The 19,610-nt window shown below is 39.2% G+C and overlaps 1 protein-coding gene across 3 annotated transcripts in view; it reads right to left on the reverse strand.

Annotated features, from left to right (window-relative positions):
* Window positions 1-1,434: 1,434 nt before the first annotated feature.
* Window positions 1,435-19,610, reverse strand: part of ppp2r3a (protein phosphatase 2, regulatory subunit B'', alpha) — a 102,802-nt gene continuing 84,626 nt past the window's right edge. For 2 of the 3 annotated variants that reach the window (XM_079819097.1, XM_079819096.1), the window contains 12 exons: window positions 10,351-10,617; window positions 9,803-9,906; window positions 9,611-9,713; window positions 7,910-7,984; window positions 5,753-5,839; window positions 5,487-5,643; window positions 5,214-5,262; window positions 5,034-5,123; window positions 3,232-3,407; window positions 2,725-2,843; window positions 2,527-2,633; window positions 1,435-2,382 (listed from right to left, as the gene is read on the reverse strand). In XM_079819097.1, coding sequence (XP_079675223.1) covers window positions 2,286-2,382; window positions 2,527-2,633; window positions 2,725-2,843; window positions 3,232-3,407; window positions 5,034-5,123; window positions 5,214-5,262; window positions 5,487-5,643; window positions 5,753-5,839; window positions 7,910-7,984; window positions 9,611-9,713; window positions 9,803-9,906; window positions 10,351-10,617 — 1,431 coding nt within the window. In that variant the 3' untranslated portion in view covers window positions 1,435-2,285. Of the gene's footprint in view, window positions 2,383-2,526; window positions 2,634-2,724; window positions 2,844-3,231; window positions 3,408-5,033; window positions 5,124-5,213; window positions 5,263-5,486; window positions 5,644-5,752; window positions 5,840-7,909; window positions 7,985-9,610; window positions 9,714-9,802; window positions 9,907-10,350; window positions 10,618-12,144; window positions 12,854-19,610 lie in introns of those variants that run through there. The other variant, XM_079819098.1, reaches the window with a different exon arrangement.

Genomic DNA, 19,610 nt, shown 5'->3' on the forward strand with positions numbered 1-19,610 from the left:
AAAGGATTGTCGGCAGTTAAGTAAAGCCAGCTTTGGCACATGCACCTCCCTACTACCGCCATGAATGAAAAGCCTGTAGGCATTGCATGAATTAACATTTTTATTTATTTTCATAATTTTCCAAAAGAAAAAAATAGGGAAAATTCATGCGAACACCAGAGCCATCTCATCGGAGCACTTAAGAGATCACGCTACTTAAGTCCCATCTTTTACCGTCTACAAGCAAGGCATATCAGATTCAAAAGAAAAAAGAACACGTGGAAAGATATAAAACTCAAAAAAAAAAAAAAAAAGATAAAAAGTTGCACACTAACAAGTTTTGTTGTTTCCAGCTTCTGTAGCTGCCAATAGCTGTCCAGAAGATCAGATTTGCATAGCGCTCAATGTGCTAGTGATAAAAATGATGAACCAGGATTGTAGCATTAGTCAAGTTTAGTTTCAGCTTTGTGTTTTAATGTCTAATAGTCCTGATAAAAGTGTAACCCACTACAGCAGTTATATTGCTCTGTTTTTTCTTTCTTTCTAAGAAGTGCTACTTGCATGTCATCAATCGCAGAAACACGTCCAGTTGATTGTCACCTGTCAGCAATTTCATATTGAATTCCTTCATAAAGCCCCTGTCCACTCAGCTTAATGCACATTATATAACACTGGCAGTTAGAGATATATCATAATTTAAAATGTCCCCTACCACTCAGTGGCAGAGTCAACCACATGGGAAAAATAAAATACAAAGACATTTACAGTGGCTATATAAAATAAATGTCCTAGGTCAAAAAAGAGCTAGTCTACAGTACAAGGAAAAGCTACTGGTAAACCATGAAAATGGCTGGCCAAACGAAAACAAACAAACAAACAAACAAATAAAAACCACTTCACATATATAAATATATTACACTAATTACATAAACCAGAGTGTGATCGAGTGGAGGGAGGTTTGGCCATCAAGCACACAGACGGACATTTGAAAAAACACTGATCTGGCTGGCCAGGACTAAGAGGCAATCGCTCAGTAAAGCTGAAGTGTGTCATTTTGGATCATAAAATACTTTCTCCAATCCCAGTTTAATGTGCAGAGAACTATAAGCAGGCATCGCTTGATTTCCCTGTAAACATTGTGGCTCTGTGGCGCTTTCAACTCAAAGGCGTGCGTTTGGGGGCGGGACTACCTGTTTGATCGACCAATATGAGATGGCTATTTTTGCAATTCCATTACATGATTGGCTTTAAATGTGGAAACTTGAGTTAATAGTAGAAGAACTTGAATTTTGGGGACTTGATTGAGTGGTCAACCAAGGGGTCAGGGGTCAGAGGGACTGTGAGTTAATGTCCACGCCAAATAAATAGTACGTTGCAGCTCTCTTAACATGATTACAGGTGAAATTAAATACATACACAAAATGCTATAGGACAAATGTCTCTGTACACTGAGGATGAAAAGCATGATGAATTTATATATATTTCACGTTTACATTTCTTGAAAAAGATGTGACCATTTCAACCCCAGATAAAAACATCATCATATAGCTGAGAAAGGACATTTCCAAAAAGCACTTTCAAGTCTAAGATTGTCCTGGTCAGTTCATCTGGAAATATGTAAAAGGAGGTTTTATGTCTGTAATTAAGTTCAAACACTTAAAAAGTCACAACTTTCAGTCTTTTCTTTAAGCAACAACATGCAATACCATCAGTGACCACTGGGAGCAACGCATTTGCACCGTTGCCACGTCCCTTAAACATAATGTGCAACACAGCATAGCACAAGATATGTGCTGATCTCATGACTTAAATGTCTGGTTTAGTCTGAGAGGACTAGTTTATCCGTGAGTTACGTGCCACACAAGTATAAAGTCTCTCTAGTTTTTCCCTCCCCACCCTTTAAAAATATATGGCAGCATTACATATAGTTTCACTCACATTAAAGCACATTCTAAACTCGTTCTAAAGTAACTAAAAAGTCCTTTTTTTCCACATCAAAGTCTTTGTGAAGGGTGGATGGAACCAGCCGGCAGTTTAGTTTGGGAGTGGATGTAATTATCAGTAAGAGAGTGAAAAACATTGAGTTTACATTTACATGTTAAGACATATTGCACATAAAGCCTTTTTGTGGGTGTCTGAAGCCTTTTGGTTTTAGATGGAGTTCTATTGCACACATGCACACACACACAAATGTCCTTAATGAAATGTAGAAAAAGGTTTTTTTTCCCCCCTTTTTGACACGTCAGGGAAAATATGGCGTGGTGGTTATCCGTTCAACGTCATGGTGTGTAGACAAAAGCGGTGACCTACGCCGACAAATCAGATATGACCAGCTTATCCATTTTACTTCCAATGTCTGAGGAGACCGTGAGCTCATCGGACTCGTAATCGTCGTCGAAAGATCTGCAAAAGCAAGCATGCAACAGTTACGCTTCATACCCCTCTGCTATATGAAGTTCAACCACATATAGTTGGTATCTCATCATCGCTATGCAATGTAATGAACTCCGTAGCGAATTCATTCCATTACGGAGCGCTTCGACTCACCCCTCTCGTAGCTGTTCATTGGCCGTCTCCTCTGCCACAAGAATCTCATACTCTTCGGCAGCATACTTGTCCCAGTCGGAGGGCTCTGGACCGTCACTATCCAAATCCTGATACACACAAACACACTTACAGTTACAGAATGCTCAGAGGGCTAACATGGATAGCACTAAATATAAATGCAACCCATCAAACTCTTACCTTCTGCACTGCAAAGGGATCTCTCTGCTCATGGTCCAGGTACTTCTCCAGATTGAAGAAGGTGTCGTAGAATATATGTGCCATCCTGCAGCGCTTCAAATCTCGAAGAGTAATTTTATCTGCAAAGAGACATCATCGATTGTTTACATTACTTATACTATAGATGTATTCAATGGACAGGCAAATTCCTGTGCATTCAAGGTATACAATTTATCAGTATCTTACACTGACATGTTTGCATTACTACTTTCAGTAAATTCATGGTGGAGCTTTTTATTGTCATTTATAGGCTTTTAACTGGTACGGAACTCTAGAATGACAGGACATTTAGTGAGAAAGAGAAAAAGGAATAGGATCAGAAAATGGGACTAGAGCATGTATAATTCATACTAAGACTATGTGTGTTATTTCTACTTTGGAGGTAGCCTCATTGATTAACACAGATTGAATATCATATGGGTGAGATGGAGCTATGAGTTTAAAGGGATTAGATTGTTTTTTTTTTACCTGGGCATTCTGGTTTAACTAAGTCCAGCATCTGGCACAGAAGATCCTGGAAGGGCAGTGGTTCAATGCCCATCCCCTCCATGCGTTCACACTGCTCCTCATAGAGAAACTCCAGTTCAAACATGGACAGAACACCATCTCCATCCATATCCATACAGCGGAACCAGTACTCTATACTGAACAGAGAGAGAGTTATCGTTATTTTAGTGAAGAAGTGAAGATATTAGATTGTGATTAAAGTGGCCCTAAAAAGTGTTTGGACACTTTTAGGCATTTTTACACTTCAGTGTTTGTACTACCTTTCTTTTAAAAATTCAACTTTGTTCGCTTTTTTGTCACAAAATATAAATATATTAGTACATTTTAAGTCAGGCCTAAATGTCCAAATAACTTTTGGACCAACAATCTATATTTTTGTTCCAGAAAAGATAAACTGGATGATTATCAATCAACCATAACATAACATATATCAAAAAAAAAAAAAAAAAAAAATTATATTTATATATATATATATATATATATTTTTTTTTTAAATATTATTATTTATATACTATTATCATATTTATTAATCTTTTTAATTAATCTTATTGTTTTTTATTTTATTTTATATATTTATTTATACCTTTAATTTATTTTCAGTTTTAGTAATTTTAGAACCTTAACTCAAATTTACTTATTTCAGTCAGTTATCAAGGCAACATTTAAAATTTTTATAAGTTTAAATGTCCAGTCACATTAGTGATATTTCTGTGAAGTCCTCAATTCATTGTTTTCACGTGACGTCACACGTTTATATGAACGCCCACCTGGAGGGCAAATCAAGGCTTTCCTCCATTGGGCCCCAGTCATTTTTACCAGGTTTTTTACAGTGATATTAAAATACCAGATTCAATATACACCTTATTGATGTGCATACTTTGTACAGGAAAGTAGATGAACACAGAACATTACTGCAACACAAGGTTTCTCGTTAAGCGTATTTTTCCCATCAAAACCCATTATAAAGAAAACGCATTGTGTTCATATTCTTGGCTCATCTGCTTGCCTGTATATAGTATGCATCATCAAAAAGGTGTAAACTGTTTTTTATTTTTCTATTATCAGTGTTTTAGTACATTACAGCACTTTAAGGGTGCACAAATAAGGCCTGTCGTCAGTTCATCCTTTGTCTGCTGCTTGATCAGCTCTATAATAACGGTTTTACTGCATAATTATTCTGTGTTTAAAATTAAGTGGTGCAACAACTCAATGTAAAATAAAACCCATATCAACAAATCCTAGATTAGCGTTAAACTACAGTGTTTTTCACGTATGTCCCACTTTTTTAGTGATTGAAATACTGCAGCAGGAGCTGTATATGGATCATAAGTGCCGAAAACTTGTTCATATATTTTTGTTTTAAGATGGAAATCTGACAGGTTTGTGCTGCAGTTCTATGGAGTTCTATGTTGGTTTTGCCCTCCAAGGCTCCGCAACAGTCACGTGACTGAAAACTATGAATTTTTGTGATGTATAAAGCATAGCTCACACAGAAATCCCTTTCAAACAAGCAGCTTTTTCTTGGTCACCATGGCGAATTCATGTGACCAACTTGAACATGAACGAAATCTGCGTAGGGAACTTTTTCTTCCTCACATGAAACTCCAGATCAAGCAGATTTCTTTTAAAATGCCTGGATTTCGTCTGCAAAGTTTCGCTAAGTAGCGGTAAATGTGACTGCATTTTACATTTTTTCATTTCAGATTCATTTAAAATATCAAAAACTATAACAACACTTGGTGATATCTCATCTGTGTCGTTACCTTGTGGGGTTCTTTTTGTCCTCTTCCGAAATGAGGAACCAAACAAACTCAGCGTAGCTCATTCTTCCTTCTCTCTGCACTGAGTTTCCCCTAGAAGAAAGAACAAACTTGCATCATAAGCCACATGTATACCACCCAAGCAAATCTCATACGACCTTATTTCTCCTCAGCAGGTCCTACCTTGTGACAGCTCCTGAGAACAGCCTCTCAATGATTCTGCTTGATGAAGCTTTGAAAAGAAGAACAGAGCAGAGACACATCAAAAGCCGTTTCTCAGTACCACACAGTCCACAAGTCTGTTTGGCACCTGAATGAGGCTCACAAGTGCATGGAAGGGACAGTTTACCCAGAATTTAGGGGCTTTCATTTTTGGGTGAATTATTCTTTTAAATAGTGATAAAAGCAAACAAATGACACTCATCTTGAGCAAAAACAGGTTCACTGTGTACTTACCATGGTCATTGTACCTGGCCAGGTCCTTAGGGTCAATGAAGAGGTCATGGTCAGTGTCCAGCTCCCAGAATTTACAATAAATGACATAGAAGTGCTCATAAGAGAAATAATCTGTGATTTGATTGATGTCGTCCTCTTCTTCCAGCAGGGCGAGAGTCTAGTGAGACAGCGAGAATGGCTTCTGATGATAAAGTCCCTTCAAGTTTTGAAAATTGAATTCAACACATTGAAGGCCTAGAGTTATGGTGCCATTTAACAGTGTCTACCTGGAGGAAGTTGCTTCTTCTGAGCTCTGTCATGTTGATCTTGCCTGTCCAGGAGCGATTAACTGTGTAAAATATTCTCTGAATCACCTGGAGAGTAGAGAAAGGACATCACGGAGTTAAGGATGTCAAAAAGTTTGTAAGAAAACTTTAAAAGACCTAGACGAAAGTGCTTGCATAATCTCCGAAACACTGATGTGGAATTTAATTTTATTGGGAAACACTAAAGATTTACTACCTTGGACATGATCCAAAAAAAAAAAGTCTTTGAAGAATTTACTTTAAGATTACATCTACATAAAACCTAGATGTTTAAACAAGCTCCAGAAGCAATAATCTCTCTAATAATGGCCTCTAGTCAAAGCCTAACTCTACCGCTTAATGAGAACTGATACTCTGCATGTCAGTGATGCCACATTTAATAAGAAGTGATATTTTTTATCAGGGGTATTGCTGCTATTGACAGTGTTCTTTAAAAAAATATGTCAAACACACAAAAATGATTACATAAATAATACCGGTTGACACTCCAAAATAGTAGATGGCGGTATTGCAGCTTGTTTAGCACTCATCTTTCGCTCATCAGTTTGTAGCTACTAATGCTGCACAAAATGATGTTGTCGGAGATGACAGACGAAAGCGAGACACTCTACATACTCTAGCAATGGGACGTCTCGATTAAGCTTATATAAGCAACTGTTGCATACTAGACAGGGATAGTTCACCCAAAAAGGACCATTTTGTCATCATTTACTACCCTCATGTTGTTTAAACCCTGTATGACTTACTTTCTTTCGTTGTGCACAAAACAGATTTCAATCAGAAAGCAAACTAGGACGGAAGCCATCAAGCTCCAAAAGATAAAAAAGCACCATAAAGGTTGCTCAAGTTCCCTGAAGCGGTACTTTGTGTGTAGCCGGGTCCTACCAGACTCTCGTACATTTCATTTGTACAGAGAGTCTGGCCACTCTCCATTGACAAGCGTTAACTTCCTTGAAGGCGGGTACTTGAAGTTCAAAACTAATGGATCTGCCCATAGCCACTCTGGATCTTCCATAACCAATCGGTAACGTTTGGTCGTGACGCATGTCATCTCAAACTAGCGCACGACATCAACGTCATCGTTCTCAGCCTCTCCCTCTGTCCGCTGATTGGACCGGTTAAAATTTGACCGGAGAAAACCAGAGAATATACCGCAATCCCAGACGGAGTACTACAGGGAAATTCAAATTGAGCGGAAGAACGTAGGAGGGCGGAGTCAGGCTCCTTTGTGTGAGGAACAGAACTCAATTTTAAAAATGATTTATTGAAACTTTCCATCCATCACAGCTCTGAAATCTCAAGTCACACAGGTTTGGAATGACATGAGGGCGAGTAAATGACAGAATTTACATTTTTTATATAACTATTTCTTTAAAAGCTGAAGATTCCATCTAGAAGCCCCTTCTGCCTCTAGGTACAGTGGTTGTATGGAGACATACAGGGTTATATCTAGCCCTGTGGTGACAAAGGCTTCATGCTTCAGGCTCTAAGAGAAACAGTGACATCAGTGTGGATTAACATGCATTTCCTGGTAGATCAGTCCTCATAGGAGAAATTGGTACTGGGGTGTGTCAAGCGAGTGCACCAGTGCAAGGAAGTGTCTAAATATGGGGTTGTGCAAGACCAGGGTCAGTGGCCTGTTGGTGGCATCCGTGTTTCCGTGATGTCAGGCCACTTTGACGCCATTGCCCTTCCCACCCCCTCCGTCCCCTATTCGCAGCACGTGTTGCAGCTGTCCCACAGACAGAAAGACAGACAGACAGACAGGCGCACTCCATATCTCACGGTTTCGACGCTCCACCAGCTCAGCTCAGATAGCTGGATATGATTTACTGTAAACACTTAAATCAGCTAACAAGGCTTTCGAACTCAAAACAGAAATGTTGGAGCAATGCTACAAATGGAGATTACAGGTGCCAGACTGATGATTAGCCCAGGACAAAGCAAAGTCATGTGCCTGTTGATAGACGCTGACACTCAAAGTTGTTCAACGATGTTTAAAAAAACAAAACAAAATTTGCAGCATGTTCCAATGACAAGAAAATCACCATTCCTGTAATTTTATCCCCATGAGAACTCTCCTGCCTGTGTCATTGAGCTCTTAATAAAGATGCTTACTGTTGTGATGTACCGGGAATGGAATTCAGGAGCATCTTTCAAAAAAGTCAGGCCTGGATGAGTGTCCACAATGTCCTAAAAAAAAAACAAAAAAACAAGAATGAGATGACCGTCCTAACCTAACAGTTTAGGTCTACAAAGCTCCTGATTTTTATAAGGGTCAATGACAAATAAGGTTTCTAAGATCATTTTTTTAAATAATTTTAATCAAAACAGTTCTAAAATGCATTTTTATGTCCAAAAAATGTATGGTGTTGATTCATATTGTTTTTACAGCTTTTAAGACAGCATTAATTCATTATTAAACAAGATTTCTGATTTTACCACCCAGAAAATGTCAGGTGGTGCGACCAAATATTAATTAAAAATAATATACATTTAATGTACTTAGCACTACTGAAAACTTGTAGATATGAATCATTGTAGTGTCTAAAATGCACATCACATGCTAAATTCCCTTTCCATTTCTTTATGCATTTCCCTTTTAGTCCAATTCATATAAACGGACACTTTTCTATGTGTTCAAACATTCATTTTTCCACAAGGAGTTTTTATGTTTTGTTTTTAACTGTAAAAATTATTTGTATACATTATATAACGGTTTACAGTTATATTTCTTACTTCATTTTGCAATTGCAGTGGGAATTGATACTTTTAAATGTAAATTTGCAGGTCGCACCACCTGACATTTCAAACTAAATTCAAATCTAACAGGCATTAACTTGGACACCTATACAAATGTTTGACCATATGCTCAGGTTATACATACATTTTTTTTAAATCAAATACACATTTTAATAATAACATAACACATTTTCAAAGTTTTCCAGGGGTCATACCACCTGACATGATAGGTTGAATTATCCTCTTCATTACTCAAAAATGTCAAATGATCTAATTTGAATGGGAGGGTGACTAACATTGTTACTGCATGAAAGGGGTCCTCTGGGGTCTTCTGTGTGATGTCATATGCTGTCACATGGTTTTCTTAAAGTAACATTGCATAAAATGGCATTTTTATGTTGGTCGCCCTCCCTGACATTTGGAGAAGTATATTTTTCGGACAAAAGTTTTTTAAAGTAATAGAATAGTTTTGAAATAGGACTGATACACTTTTTTTCCCCTTATTTATATGGAATTTGACATAAAATCATGCCAAACTATTTGATTAAGAATTTTACTGAGAAAACATTTTTATTGCAGTTTTGTTTTCTGCTTGTACGTTCAGACGGTCGCACCACCTGACATTTTTGGTCTTTCAAACACAGACAACTCGAAAAGTCAACTGAATTGTTTTTTTTCTTATAAAGGAAATATTGTAGATCAATTTGATATATGACATGTATTTATTAAAATTCTTTTTAGGAAAATAATGAATTCGGACAAAAAAATTCATGTCATGTCATTAACCCATAACACAAAATATTAAAAAATAAAATAAAAATAAAAATACCCTCAAAAATCCATGGGATCCAACACGGGACAGTCAGTTTAGAAAGATATATAATATAATATAATGCACTGTTTAGATCCTCTATTGGTCAAATATGTTTCTGCAGTGTGAAGTTCACCTTTACATAAGACTTAATTTATTTAGTAATCACTCAATGCAGAAATACAGATGGTACCAAAAGGCTTATTTTTCACAGCTATATGCATTGTAAAAAAAAACACAATGTATAACAAGAGCAATGTTCCAACCTGTAATAGAGGGATGAAATCTTCTTGTTCCAGGTAATTGCAGCCTGGTTTGGCCAGCAAGTAAACAAACTTGGATGAATCATCATAGCAGCTGTGCAATAACCTGTAATAAACAGAAAGTCTCAATCCAACGCCACACAAGATGTATAAAGCACTTTTTCGGTGAAAAGTGATGTGTGTGCTGACACTTACTTTCTCCATGTTGCAATGAATGAGTGAACAGAAACAAAACCTGTTCGCTCTCCACCAGCACAAATGAACATTGGTGCTTTCCAATAGAGGGGACATCCGCATGCCTGTGAAATGAAATGCATTAATTTTCTGTTTTCGTTGTATTTTAAATGACATTGACATATGAAGCCATGTTTTGTCATGGAAATAAATAAATAAAAGCTGATAACACAATTTATTACATCTCAATATTACTTAAATGATGTAAAAACAAAAAGTGTAAATGTCAGGATGGATTATTCTGTTTATATTTCTGTTTATATTTCTTCATTATATATATATATATTTATATATTATTCAAAATGTGAGAAAATAAAATAGGATGTTGTTATGAGACGGCATCCATCATAATGCTGTGGCAATACAATTTGGCAAGGCGATATGCGGGCGAAGACTTTGAAAAACAAGTGTCAGCTTGCATGTTCAAAGCTGTCAATCTAAGGCTATTGAGAATGGTTCAGAGACTATAAATCTCATTTTAAGCAAAACAGTTCACAATTCATATGCACCTTCGCTATCTTCCCCATTTCATAAATGTCAGCTTTCTCCTCCTCAAACTCTGTGAAGGCTGCCTCGATTTTGGCAATGGCCTCGTCATAGTTGGCTGCACAGTTTGGAAGGCCTTTGGGGAAGTAGAAGCGTGGAATGTTTATGGAGGATGGTGGGGGTGTGGCCACCACTTTGGCAGGCGGAGGACTGGGTGGCCGTGGGGTTGGCGAGGAGGGTGCAGGTGCAAGAGCTGGAGGAGGTGTTCCAGGTTTCTTCTCAGGCTGGATCTATTGAGACGCAGAGAGAGAAAGAGAGAGAGAGACAATAAGAGAAGATTAGGGATCTCCATGGGTGTGACAACCGTTTAGGCCAAGTTGTATACTTGCTTCACAAGGCCTCAAAGAAATAATTCAGCTGAATATGAATGACATTCCACAACAGATCTAAGGCGCCAAGCTAAAAACAAAGTTCAGCTGAAGGTGTGCATGAAGCAAACAGTGGATATGAAATGGTGTTGACAGTGGTTGTTAAATGGTGTTAAACTTCAAAATAAGGGGTTTTCTTTTCACTGGTCATATATATATATATATATATATATATATATATATATATATATATATATATTATATATATATATATATATATATATATATATATATATATATATATATATATATATATATATATATATATATATATATATATATATATATATATATATATATATATATATATATACCATGTTCACCTTTGCATGACAAGATGCATAAGCATTACAAAGAAAATTTCAGGAATGACTTCAACCAATATTGAGAAGAAACAAAAGCAGCACATATTTTGTATATTTAGCGCACATCTTCTCATAAGCATTTACTTAAGCATCATATCCAAGCTCTACAGATGATTTGATTTATAGTGTTATGCAGTATCAAATTAACAAGTAAATAATGCCAAGTCTTCTATGACATTAAAGATGCCTACTTAATCACTTGCGTTCTTTTGGAAAACTTTGTGTGACATTTTCTCCCAGTACTTGCTGTGCAAGGATGTTGGCTCTCGTTCTGCATATTCATGCTGATCAAATCAACTTCGGCCTGAACAACTTTCCTGCCGATGTGATGACAAGAACTCCTCAGCAAAAATAAGACGGATATTTTCCACCTAATCTTCCTGCCCTCATCAAAACAAGTCAAAGATTTCATTTCAGGGGGTTAGTGGATTGATTTGAGTTTGACATTTCGTGGACTGGATAAAGGATTGGGACATGTCGCATGCTACTCCAAAACACTGCACGCATACAGTCTAATTCACAGGCCCGACACTAACAGCAGATGTCAGTTCACTTCATTCTTTTCAGACGGGACATTGCGGCACCAAGGTTAAACTTCTAATAACAAGCTGTGGAAATGTCCAACACATTCTATACATAGTCTTGACATACTGTTCTTATTCTGGTCTCCGGGAAAAACCCTAGAGTCAAAGCGTGCACCTAAGTCTTACTGTCAATCAAACAGAAACCAAGCTGTTGAAGTGCGACTGAAATTTGGAGAACTCTACTGCAAGCTGGACAGGACCGAATGGACATATTGAAGAGAACAGCTGTGGCTCGAGCCTGGCCCATACCGTCCGCTCCCTCCCCCCTCATCGAAGCTCCTGTACGCAACACTTGGACACTGTATTCCTGTCCTGCCTCACCCCCTTACACTATCCTATTAATAAACACGTTGGTATCTGCCTGTGAATAGTTTGTCTTGTCTGGCATGTGAGAGTTAGCCATGGCATTCTTTGCTGAACTACAGAGGTTGGCTACTGACCTGGGCTTGCTGGAAAGACTTGAGCCTTTTCTTGAACCGTGACGGAAGGACAAAGTCACAGCCTCGGGCCAAAAAGGCCAGTTCGCCCCGCAAGTCGGGATCCTCCCTTAACGAAGCCTCCTTGATCATCATATTGGCAATGTCAAAGGATTCAAAAAGTGAGAAATGAGGAAAAAACCCTCAAAACAAAGAAATTGGACAAGCTACTCCTACAGTAGGTCCTCAGGGGGATCAGCTTCCGTTCAGGAGCTCGCAGAGAACTCCGTTTTAGCCAGTGTCACTCGTACGCTCTCTTTCTCCCAATGTTCCGCTCACTTCCAAACTCTCATTTGCCAGGCTTTGTCCAGGGATGCAAGGTGGATGTGTCTTGACGCACGGAACAATTCCTAGAATCGTGCCTGCTACTGTTACAGCTGGAATCCAGGAGCATTGTACCAAAGAGGCCAGGCCGCCAGCCTCCTGATTGCCTTTCAAAACTACAAAACACAAAATCTCAACTCAAGTCCATAGCCAACGGGTTCCCAGCCCTGCGAAACATGAGCCGCTCTGGGTTCTGCCTCCCGGACCAGTCCCCTCTCTCTCTCTCTCTCTGAGCCCGTCCTGTCCTGATGAGCAGGGGGCTGAACGCACCGATACGGAGGGGAGGGGGATCAGCTGTGTCAAATGTCCGTATGGGTGAGCAAGTTGTATTATGGGAATGGAAGCCCCCTCCCACCCCCAAACAGAAAGGCTAAAGTTAGCTAGAGCACAGATGAAGTTCAAATTGCTCGATCAAGACTTTGTTTACGTGCAGAGGAAGGCAGAGAGAGAGAGGGGAGATAGCTTGGAGGGCGATATACGGCTCCCAAGAGTTCATGAGGTGCACTTCGGGAGTGGAGTAATAGGGCGAGTCAGAAACGTTTCAGGGCACTGCACCCACAGCATAACAACACTAATGTCTGGAGTGCACAGAGCTTCCTCTCTGCTCTCGAAAGTGTCAAACTAACCGTCAAATGAACTTCACACTCGAGGCAGACAAAACCCAACTGGTGCACTACAAGAATATTTAAAGTCCCCATGATTTTTCCAGCTGTTCGTGGTTTACTGGATATGGAGAAATAGGGATTTTTACAAATATTCTGACTCAATTCCTACCTGACTAGATATTTTAGAGCTTTGCATATCTAGAAAAGTGTATATTTAATTAAAAAAATGCCCATGGAGTCATACAATTGTATTAATTTATATGACTTTTCCAGGTCCAAATTATGCCGCTTTTCCACTGCATGGTACAGTTCGGTACGGCTCGATATGGCTCGCTTTGGCGCGTTTCCACTGCATGGTACAGTTCGGTACGGCTCACTGCATGGTGCGTCTCGGTACGGCTGGGTACGGTTCGCTTAAAGCAAGCCTGCAGATCACTGATTGTTCAGAGAGAATCGTCACTACCGTCACTACCATTATATGCTTTTGTGACAGTGATATTACGGTTGAGACCCTAAACACATTGCTAAATACAAGATTTGTTTACCCTTGCGCGCCGTCAAGCAAATCAAGTGATGTTGTCATCTGCGCTTTGTTGTACGAGTGCCTACTCTGTTGTTTTTAGCAGTATTTTGTTTTGCTGCTATCAGCCTCCTTTGAAACAAACTTATTCGTCTTGTAGTTAAAAACATCCACATGCCGAGAAGTAGAGGCGGCACAATTACATTGATCATTCTATAATCCAACTCACTTTAATGCGGTGCTTACTGCAGTGGAAAACCAAACCGAGCCAACGCGAGCTGAGCCGAGCCGTGCCGAACCGAGTCGTACCACGCAGTGGAAAAGCAAAGCGAGCTAAGTCGAGCTTACCAAGCGTTAACATGCAGTGGAAAATCGCTATTAGACTACACATATATCCAGGTTTTTATTCTACACACACACACTAAACAGTAGTTGAGGACAAAAATCAAGATATTTCTTATTTTAATGCTTATTTTGCCCTTAAAAAAATGCATCATCTTAAGGCTCCCTTGGAAGTTTGCTGAGGCCCTGGTTTGCATAGGCTGACCTGGGTCCCATTCTTCATACAGTTAACTGTTGACCATTTGACCCAACCGTGACTCTTTTGATCTTTGAAGCTCGTCTAGGAGTTGTTGAAAAAAAAATTGATGACTAACTTGTCAACCGGCCCAGAAGTCAGTCCTAGACCCTGATCCTTTGTTACGAGGGCACTCTCTGGATCCAGGAATAAATAATTTCATACTATTATTATAATTAAAAGTTTTTAATATGTATTATCATTATTATTATCATCAAGCACAATGAGCAACAATATCACACTCATTATTTCCCACACTGGCCTTCTCTGGGATCAAGCCCACATTTGTGTAAAAATCTTAACGGCTATTTTACCATCCACTACACCTGTGTGAACTACAAAACAGAGAACTAAATAAGTATAGTGACACCTAGTGTCTGTTTATAAATCATCCAACAGCTATCTTTCCAGAAATTCACACATCGTGGTGTGTGGGTTATATTGACAGACAGCTGTGTTAATCAGTGCCATGTTTACATTTTATATGCACAAATAAACCAGTGAACTTTTTAAGAAGGAGGAAAAAAAGTAGAGGTAAATGGAGCTGATCTCTTTGCGTAACTAAGCTCTAACGCCCAGCAGATCTTCTCCGCTTTCCTTTAAGCCTTATAAATAACACCCTCTGTACAGGAGGCCTCCTGACATTTCAGCTGTACATAGCAATCCCAGCATTCCCTGTTCTGTCTCCGGCAGCTGTTAGGAGAATATCAAACGCATCAAGATTCCTCTGTGGGCAGGGCAGAGGGACATAAAGAGGCCTGCCTGCTGCTAACACCATTAGCCATTGGTGGAGGAGAAGAGATGCATGCAGAGTTCCAAGTGCATGAAATGAAATACTTATTCTTGTCTTGGCCAATTCTTAGCCCGAAAAACAAACCTGCTGCAAATAGAACATTAATGAAGTTATCTTCCATGAAACAAGTAACCTCAGAACCAGATTATAGTTAGCATGCTTCTGACTCACACTGTATTCTAACACACTAGGGATCTACTATGGCAAAATGACACAGGCCGAACTCGGACCTGCATCCCCACGGGAGCACTATGCCCATTAAGGCGCATATGAGCATGTGCGCTACGGCTGCACCACGGCCAGGGCAGGATCTAGAAATTCTAGTCCTCCATCTTTTTTTAAGTGAAGTTCAGGCAGGGACAAGACCTGGTGGACGGTTCACGTGTGCCAACACGTTGCATGATGGTGATTTGTGCGGACGACCCAAATGCAGATCCCGCTCGATTCATTGTCCGATCTCACCTTTATTATAATATTACAAAACGATATTCCTCGGATCAAAGACCTAATATCATTATTAGCTGTTAATGTTGTTGCTTGTTTGTGCAGTGACTAGCGCCTTTATTTCAGTTCTTCATTATTATCCTTTTATCTTTCACCTCTGTTGATCTTTGATCTTACTGAATTACATAAACTGGTGTGCTCTTTTGTCTGCAGTAAATCAAATGTAAGGGTACGCAATGTTTCATTAAGTTCAGCTTGCTAGTGACAGAGTGCCATCTAATATCTCTTTAGTCGAAGCAAAAAGCTAGTTTTAAGTGATCCCATTCATACGCATGTCCAGTTTTTGCAGGGTTTCTTGACATGCGCTTGATAAACTTTCTGGTTCCTCACGCGTATCAGATACTCCTTTTCACCAACCAATCAATTCTGATGTCCAAACTAACTATGTGACCTACAGCAAGAGGATCAAGCAAACATTGCATGAAGAATCCTAGGGCTTGTGTAAGTTATGATGTTTGACAAATCATGGCAGAATTCCTAGAGACACTAGGGCAGGCCAGGACTTTACTGTCCTCAGCTGCAGAACAATATAAATACAAGAGTGTCACCTTGCCTGGTGGCTGCCTGTGGAACCAGTGGCACATGCTCTTGATCCAGGGTTACATTCTAAAGACCTTCAATGAGTTTCCCCCTCCACTGTTGGCATAACTAAATCTTATATTGCAGACTCCAAGCCTTGTGCAGTGCATTTGTCGCTAAGAATGAATACTATTATACTTTCAGCTGGAATATTTCAGTGGGAGTGTATATTTCACCTTTAGTTTAGATGGTCTCCTCCAGACTGCAGGTAATAATAAATTAGGGTGACTATAATGTCCTCTTTTTTCCCAGACATGTCCTCTTTTTGGACCTAAAAAAATGTGTCCGGCCGGGATTCCTAAATTTCCCAAAATGTCAGGCATTTTTTATTTTATTAAGGCTTTTGCCTTCTACAGTCGCCATTCATTATGTAGGTCCCGCCCTCTCACATGCCACCATTGGTCGGTCATGTACGCAAACATTGGTCAAACTGCAAATTATAATAGAATTTATGTACAATTTTACTACTAGGTAAATAGCCATGGCCTATATTTGGAGGTACCCTGCATTATGAAACATGTGAGTTGATTCGCTGAGACCAGCAGAGCTGTGCAACGCTGGGAAATCCTATGAGCAAGGAGAGTTAATGCTTCCACGGCCCTCCGCTTCAACATCAGAGTCACACCTGTCTGCCTGCTTATGCCAGCCAGCTTGTTCTAGGACGTGCTGTAACAGTGCCCGGCCCTCTCGATGGCTCTGCAGGTGCTGAGTATGTTCTTGCACTGACAGGAGCCAGGCTCATCACACCTGTCTCCTTCCTATCATCCCAGACACTCCAGCACCACGCTGAGTCTTCAATTAACAGCAAATCCGCTCTTAGGGATTCCAGAGGTATCGGAGTGCTCTACGGGTGTCATCCGTCCACTGACATGACCTATCAAAATGATCTTCTTCACCTTTAGAAGATAGATTTCCACTACAACGGCATTGGCTTTCTAGGATTTGGAAATACTCATTGTGCATTGGTCTTATTGACACACATTTAGTCAAATAACCGGAGATTCCAACTACATTTGTTGCATTTGTGGGAATAATAATGTTTTCATTCCATCAATTTTCAGCAGGTCTCAGTTGCACAGTGTTGGGATGCCATCGCCAGACGAAGCCCGGTACACCCCTCTTCCCCTGCGCACCACTAACATTATACGTCACAACGTGCGTCTGGCACTGGCTGCGTGACAGTGCTGGGTACCTCGGAGCAATCAGAAGGTGCTCTTCGCCTCAAATACTAAGAAAAAGGGCATAGCTTCTTGAAAGCAGTTATTCAGAGTTTAATTTCAGCTTTCAAAGCTATGCTTAGTGTTTTGATTTATGGCACAGCAAGTGCAGCACAGGCCTCTGAGACTGGAGGAGGATGGGGCACCGAGGAGGCGCAGTTATATTAGATCCTTACTGAAAGTGAGGAGACGAGACAACAGTAAGAAGAGGACAGGACAAATGTTTCTGAATTTCAGAGATGGATAGATAGTTAGAAAAATAAATAACCAACATGTTATCACCATGAAATCAAATTAGTCAATTCTTATTTTTTATGGAATATTTCAGTGTTTATAAATTATCTTTAATCAAAATATCTTCCCCTTCCTCATCTCTTCTCTTCTCTGATGACATGTTTACTGGCACGAGGGCGGGACCACAGCAATAGGAAACCACAACCATCCAATCAATTCCCAGTGGACAAAATCAAGTCCTGACCTACATTTGTTTTCTTGTTCGAGAAGCTTTTTCACTTGGATATATAAATCACAATAGGGATGAGAAGACCATTGCAATTTCTGTTTCATGCTGACATTAAACACCAGAACACTGTCTAGCAAGTAGCAAATGTTAGGAGCATGGCACCACTTAGAATCCTGTCTGTAAATAAACAGCGACTCACCATACAACACACAGTTATAAGGTCCGGCCAACTGGATAAAAATGTAATCAAATTAAATGCATATTTTTATTAATTCATCAATTGAAACAATTAAATCTCATTAAAGGTTTGTTTGTTTCTAAATACACTGACGTCAAGTCAAGTCAAATTTTATTTCTATAGCACATTTAAAAGCGACAGAGTTACGCCAAAGTGCTGTACAGTAAGAGAATGTACATATAAAAAGAAAGATACAAAATATAAACACATTAGATCCCGCATTAGACAATCCAAATAATAAATAATTATAAAAATCGACCAATATCGATCTAATCAAAAGCCAGAGAGAACAGATGAGATTCAAGAGCCGATTTAAAAGACCTGACATTAAAAGGCTGACTATTCCAGAGTTTAGGTGCTGCAGCAGAGAAGGCCCGACCGCCCTTGGTTTTACAGCGGAAACGTGGGACAGTTAAAAGAAGCTGATTACAAGACCTAAGAGTTCTTTGGGGAGTGTAAGGAATCAGAAGGTCACTTATGTATTTTGGTGCAACACATGATAGAGCCTTGTACACAAAAACTGCAAATTTAAAATCGATTCTGAACTTAACAGGAAGCCAAAGTAAAGTCGCTAAAATGGGGAAAATGTGATCTAATTTTTTTGTGCCGAAGTCTCGCTGCAGAATTTTGGACAATTTGCAGGCGAGAGATTGTAGTTTGAGGCAGGCCACAGTACAGGGAATTATGATGTTATGAAGGCGTGGATTACGGTCTCTAAATCTTTTGGAGACGAAAACCGTTTTAATTTCGCAATCGATCTCAAATGAAAGAAACTGCCCTTTACCACTGAACTGATTTGTTTCTCAAAATTTAGTGACAAATCGAATGTAACCCAAAGATTCCTTACATAAGGTTGAACACTGGCGGAGATAAAACCTAAATTAAAAGGAGATAAAGACACGGATGGCCCTAAAATCTAAATTTCCCATTTGCTTTCATTTAATTGCAAAAAATTATTAGCCATCCAACATTTGATCTCCTCAAAACAGTCACACAGTACGTCCAATGGATAAGAACAGTCAGTTTTTGCAGGAAGATAAAACTGTGTATCATCAGCATAGCAGTGGTAGGAGATCCTATATTTCTTAAAAATGGCACCCAATGGCAGCATATAAATTGAAAAGAGAAGCGGGCCTAAAATGGACCCTTGGGGCATTGCCTTATTGGCGTGTTATGCATTATGGGCGACGTGGATTAAAAAAAAAAATTGAATAGCACTGAATTAGCACTAAACATTATCAATTTCTTAAGCAAACACGGGATGCTAGGAAAATCTGACAAAAGATGCTGCAAGATCGTATGGACAGGCACTGAGTGTAATCTATGATTCTGAGTTCCAGGTGAGGCCTGTTCAAATAGACTTTAGAATGTCAGTACTTGAGCTGTGGTGTGATATCATGCCAACATTTCATGTATCTTTAATCAGATTTATTAAAAGTACTATACTATAAAGTATCCTGATCTATTCTGAGTTATATAATAACACAGCCATCCTGTTAATATCAACACTATCCTTTTAGCCTTTCACACAGTATTAAAGCAAACTGGTGTTCATAGCACATAAGCCTGTCTCTACACATATAACTCTGTTATATCATGTTGAACCCAAA

The sequence above is a fragment of the Gobio gobio genome (genome assembly GCF_949357685.1).
Source record: "Gobio gobio genome assembly, chromosome: 6".
Classification (NCBI taxonomy): domain Eukaryota; kingdom Metazoa; phylum Chordata; class Actinopteri; order Cypriniformes; family Gobionidae; genus Gobio; species Gobio gobio.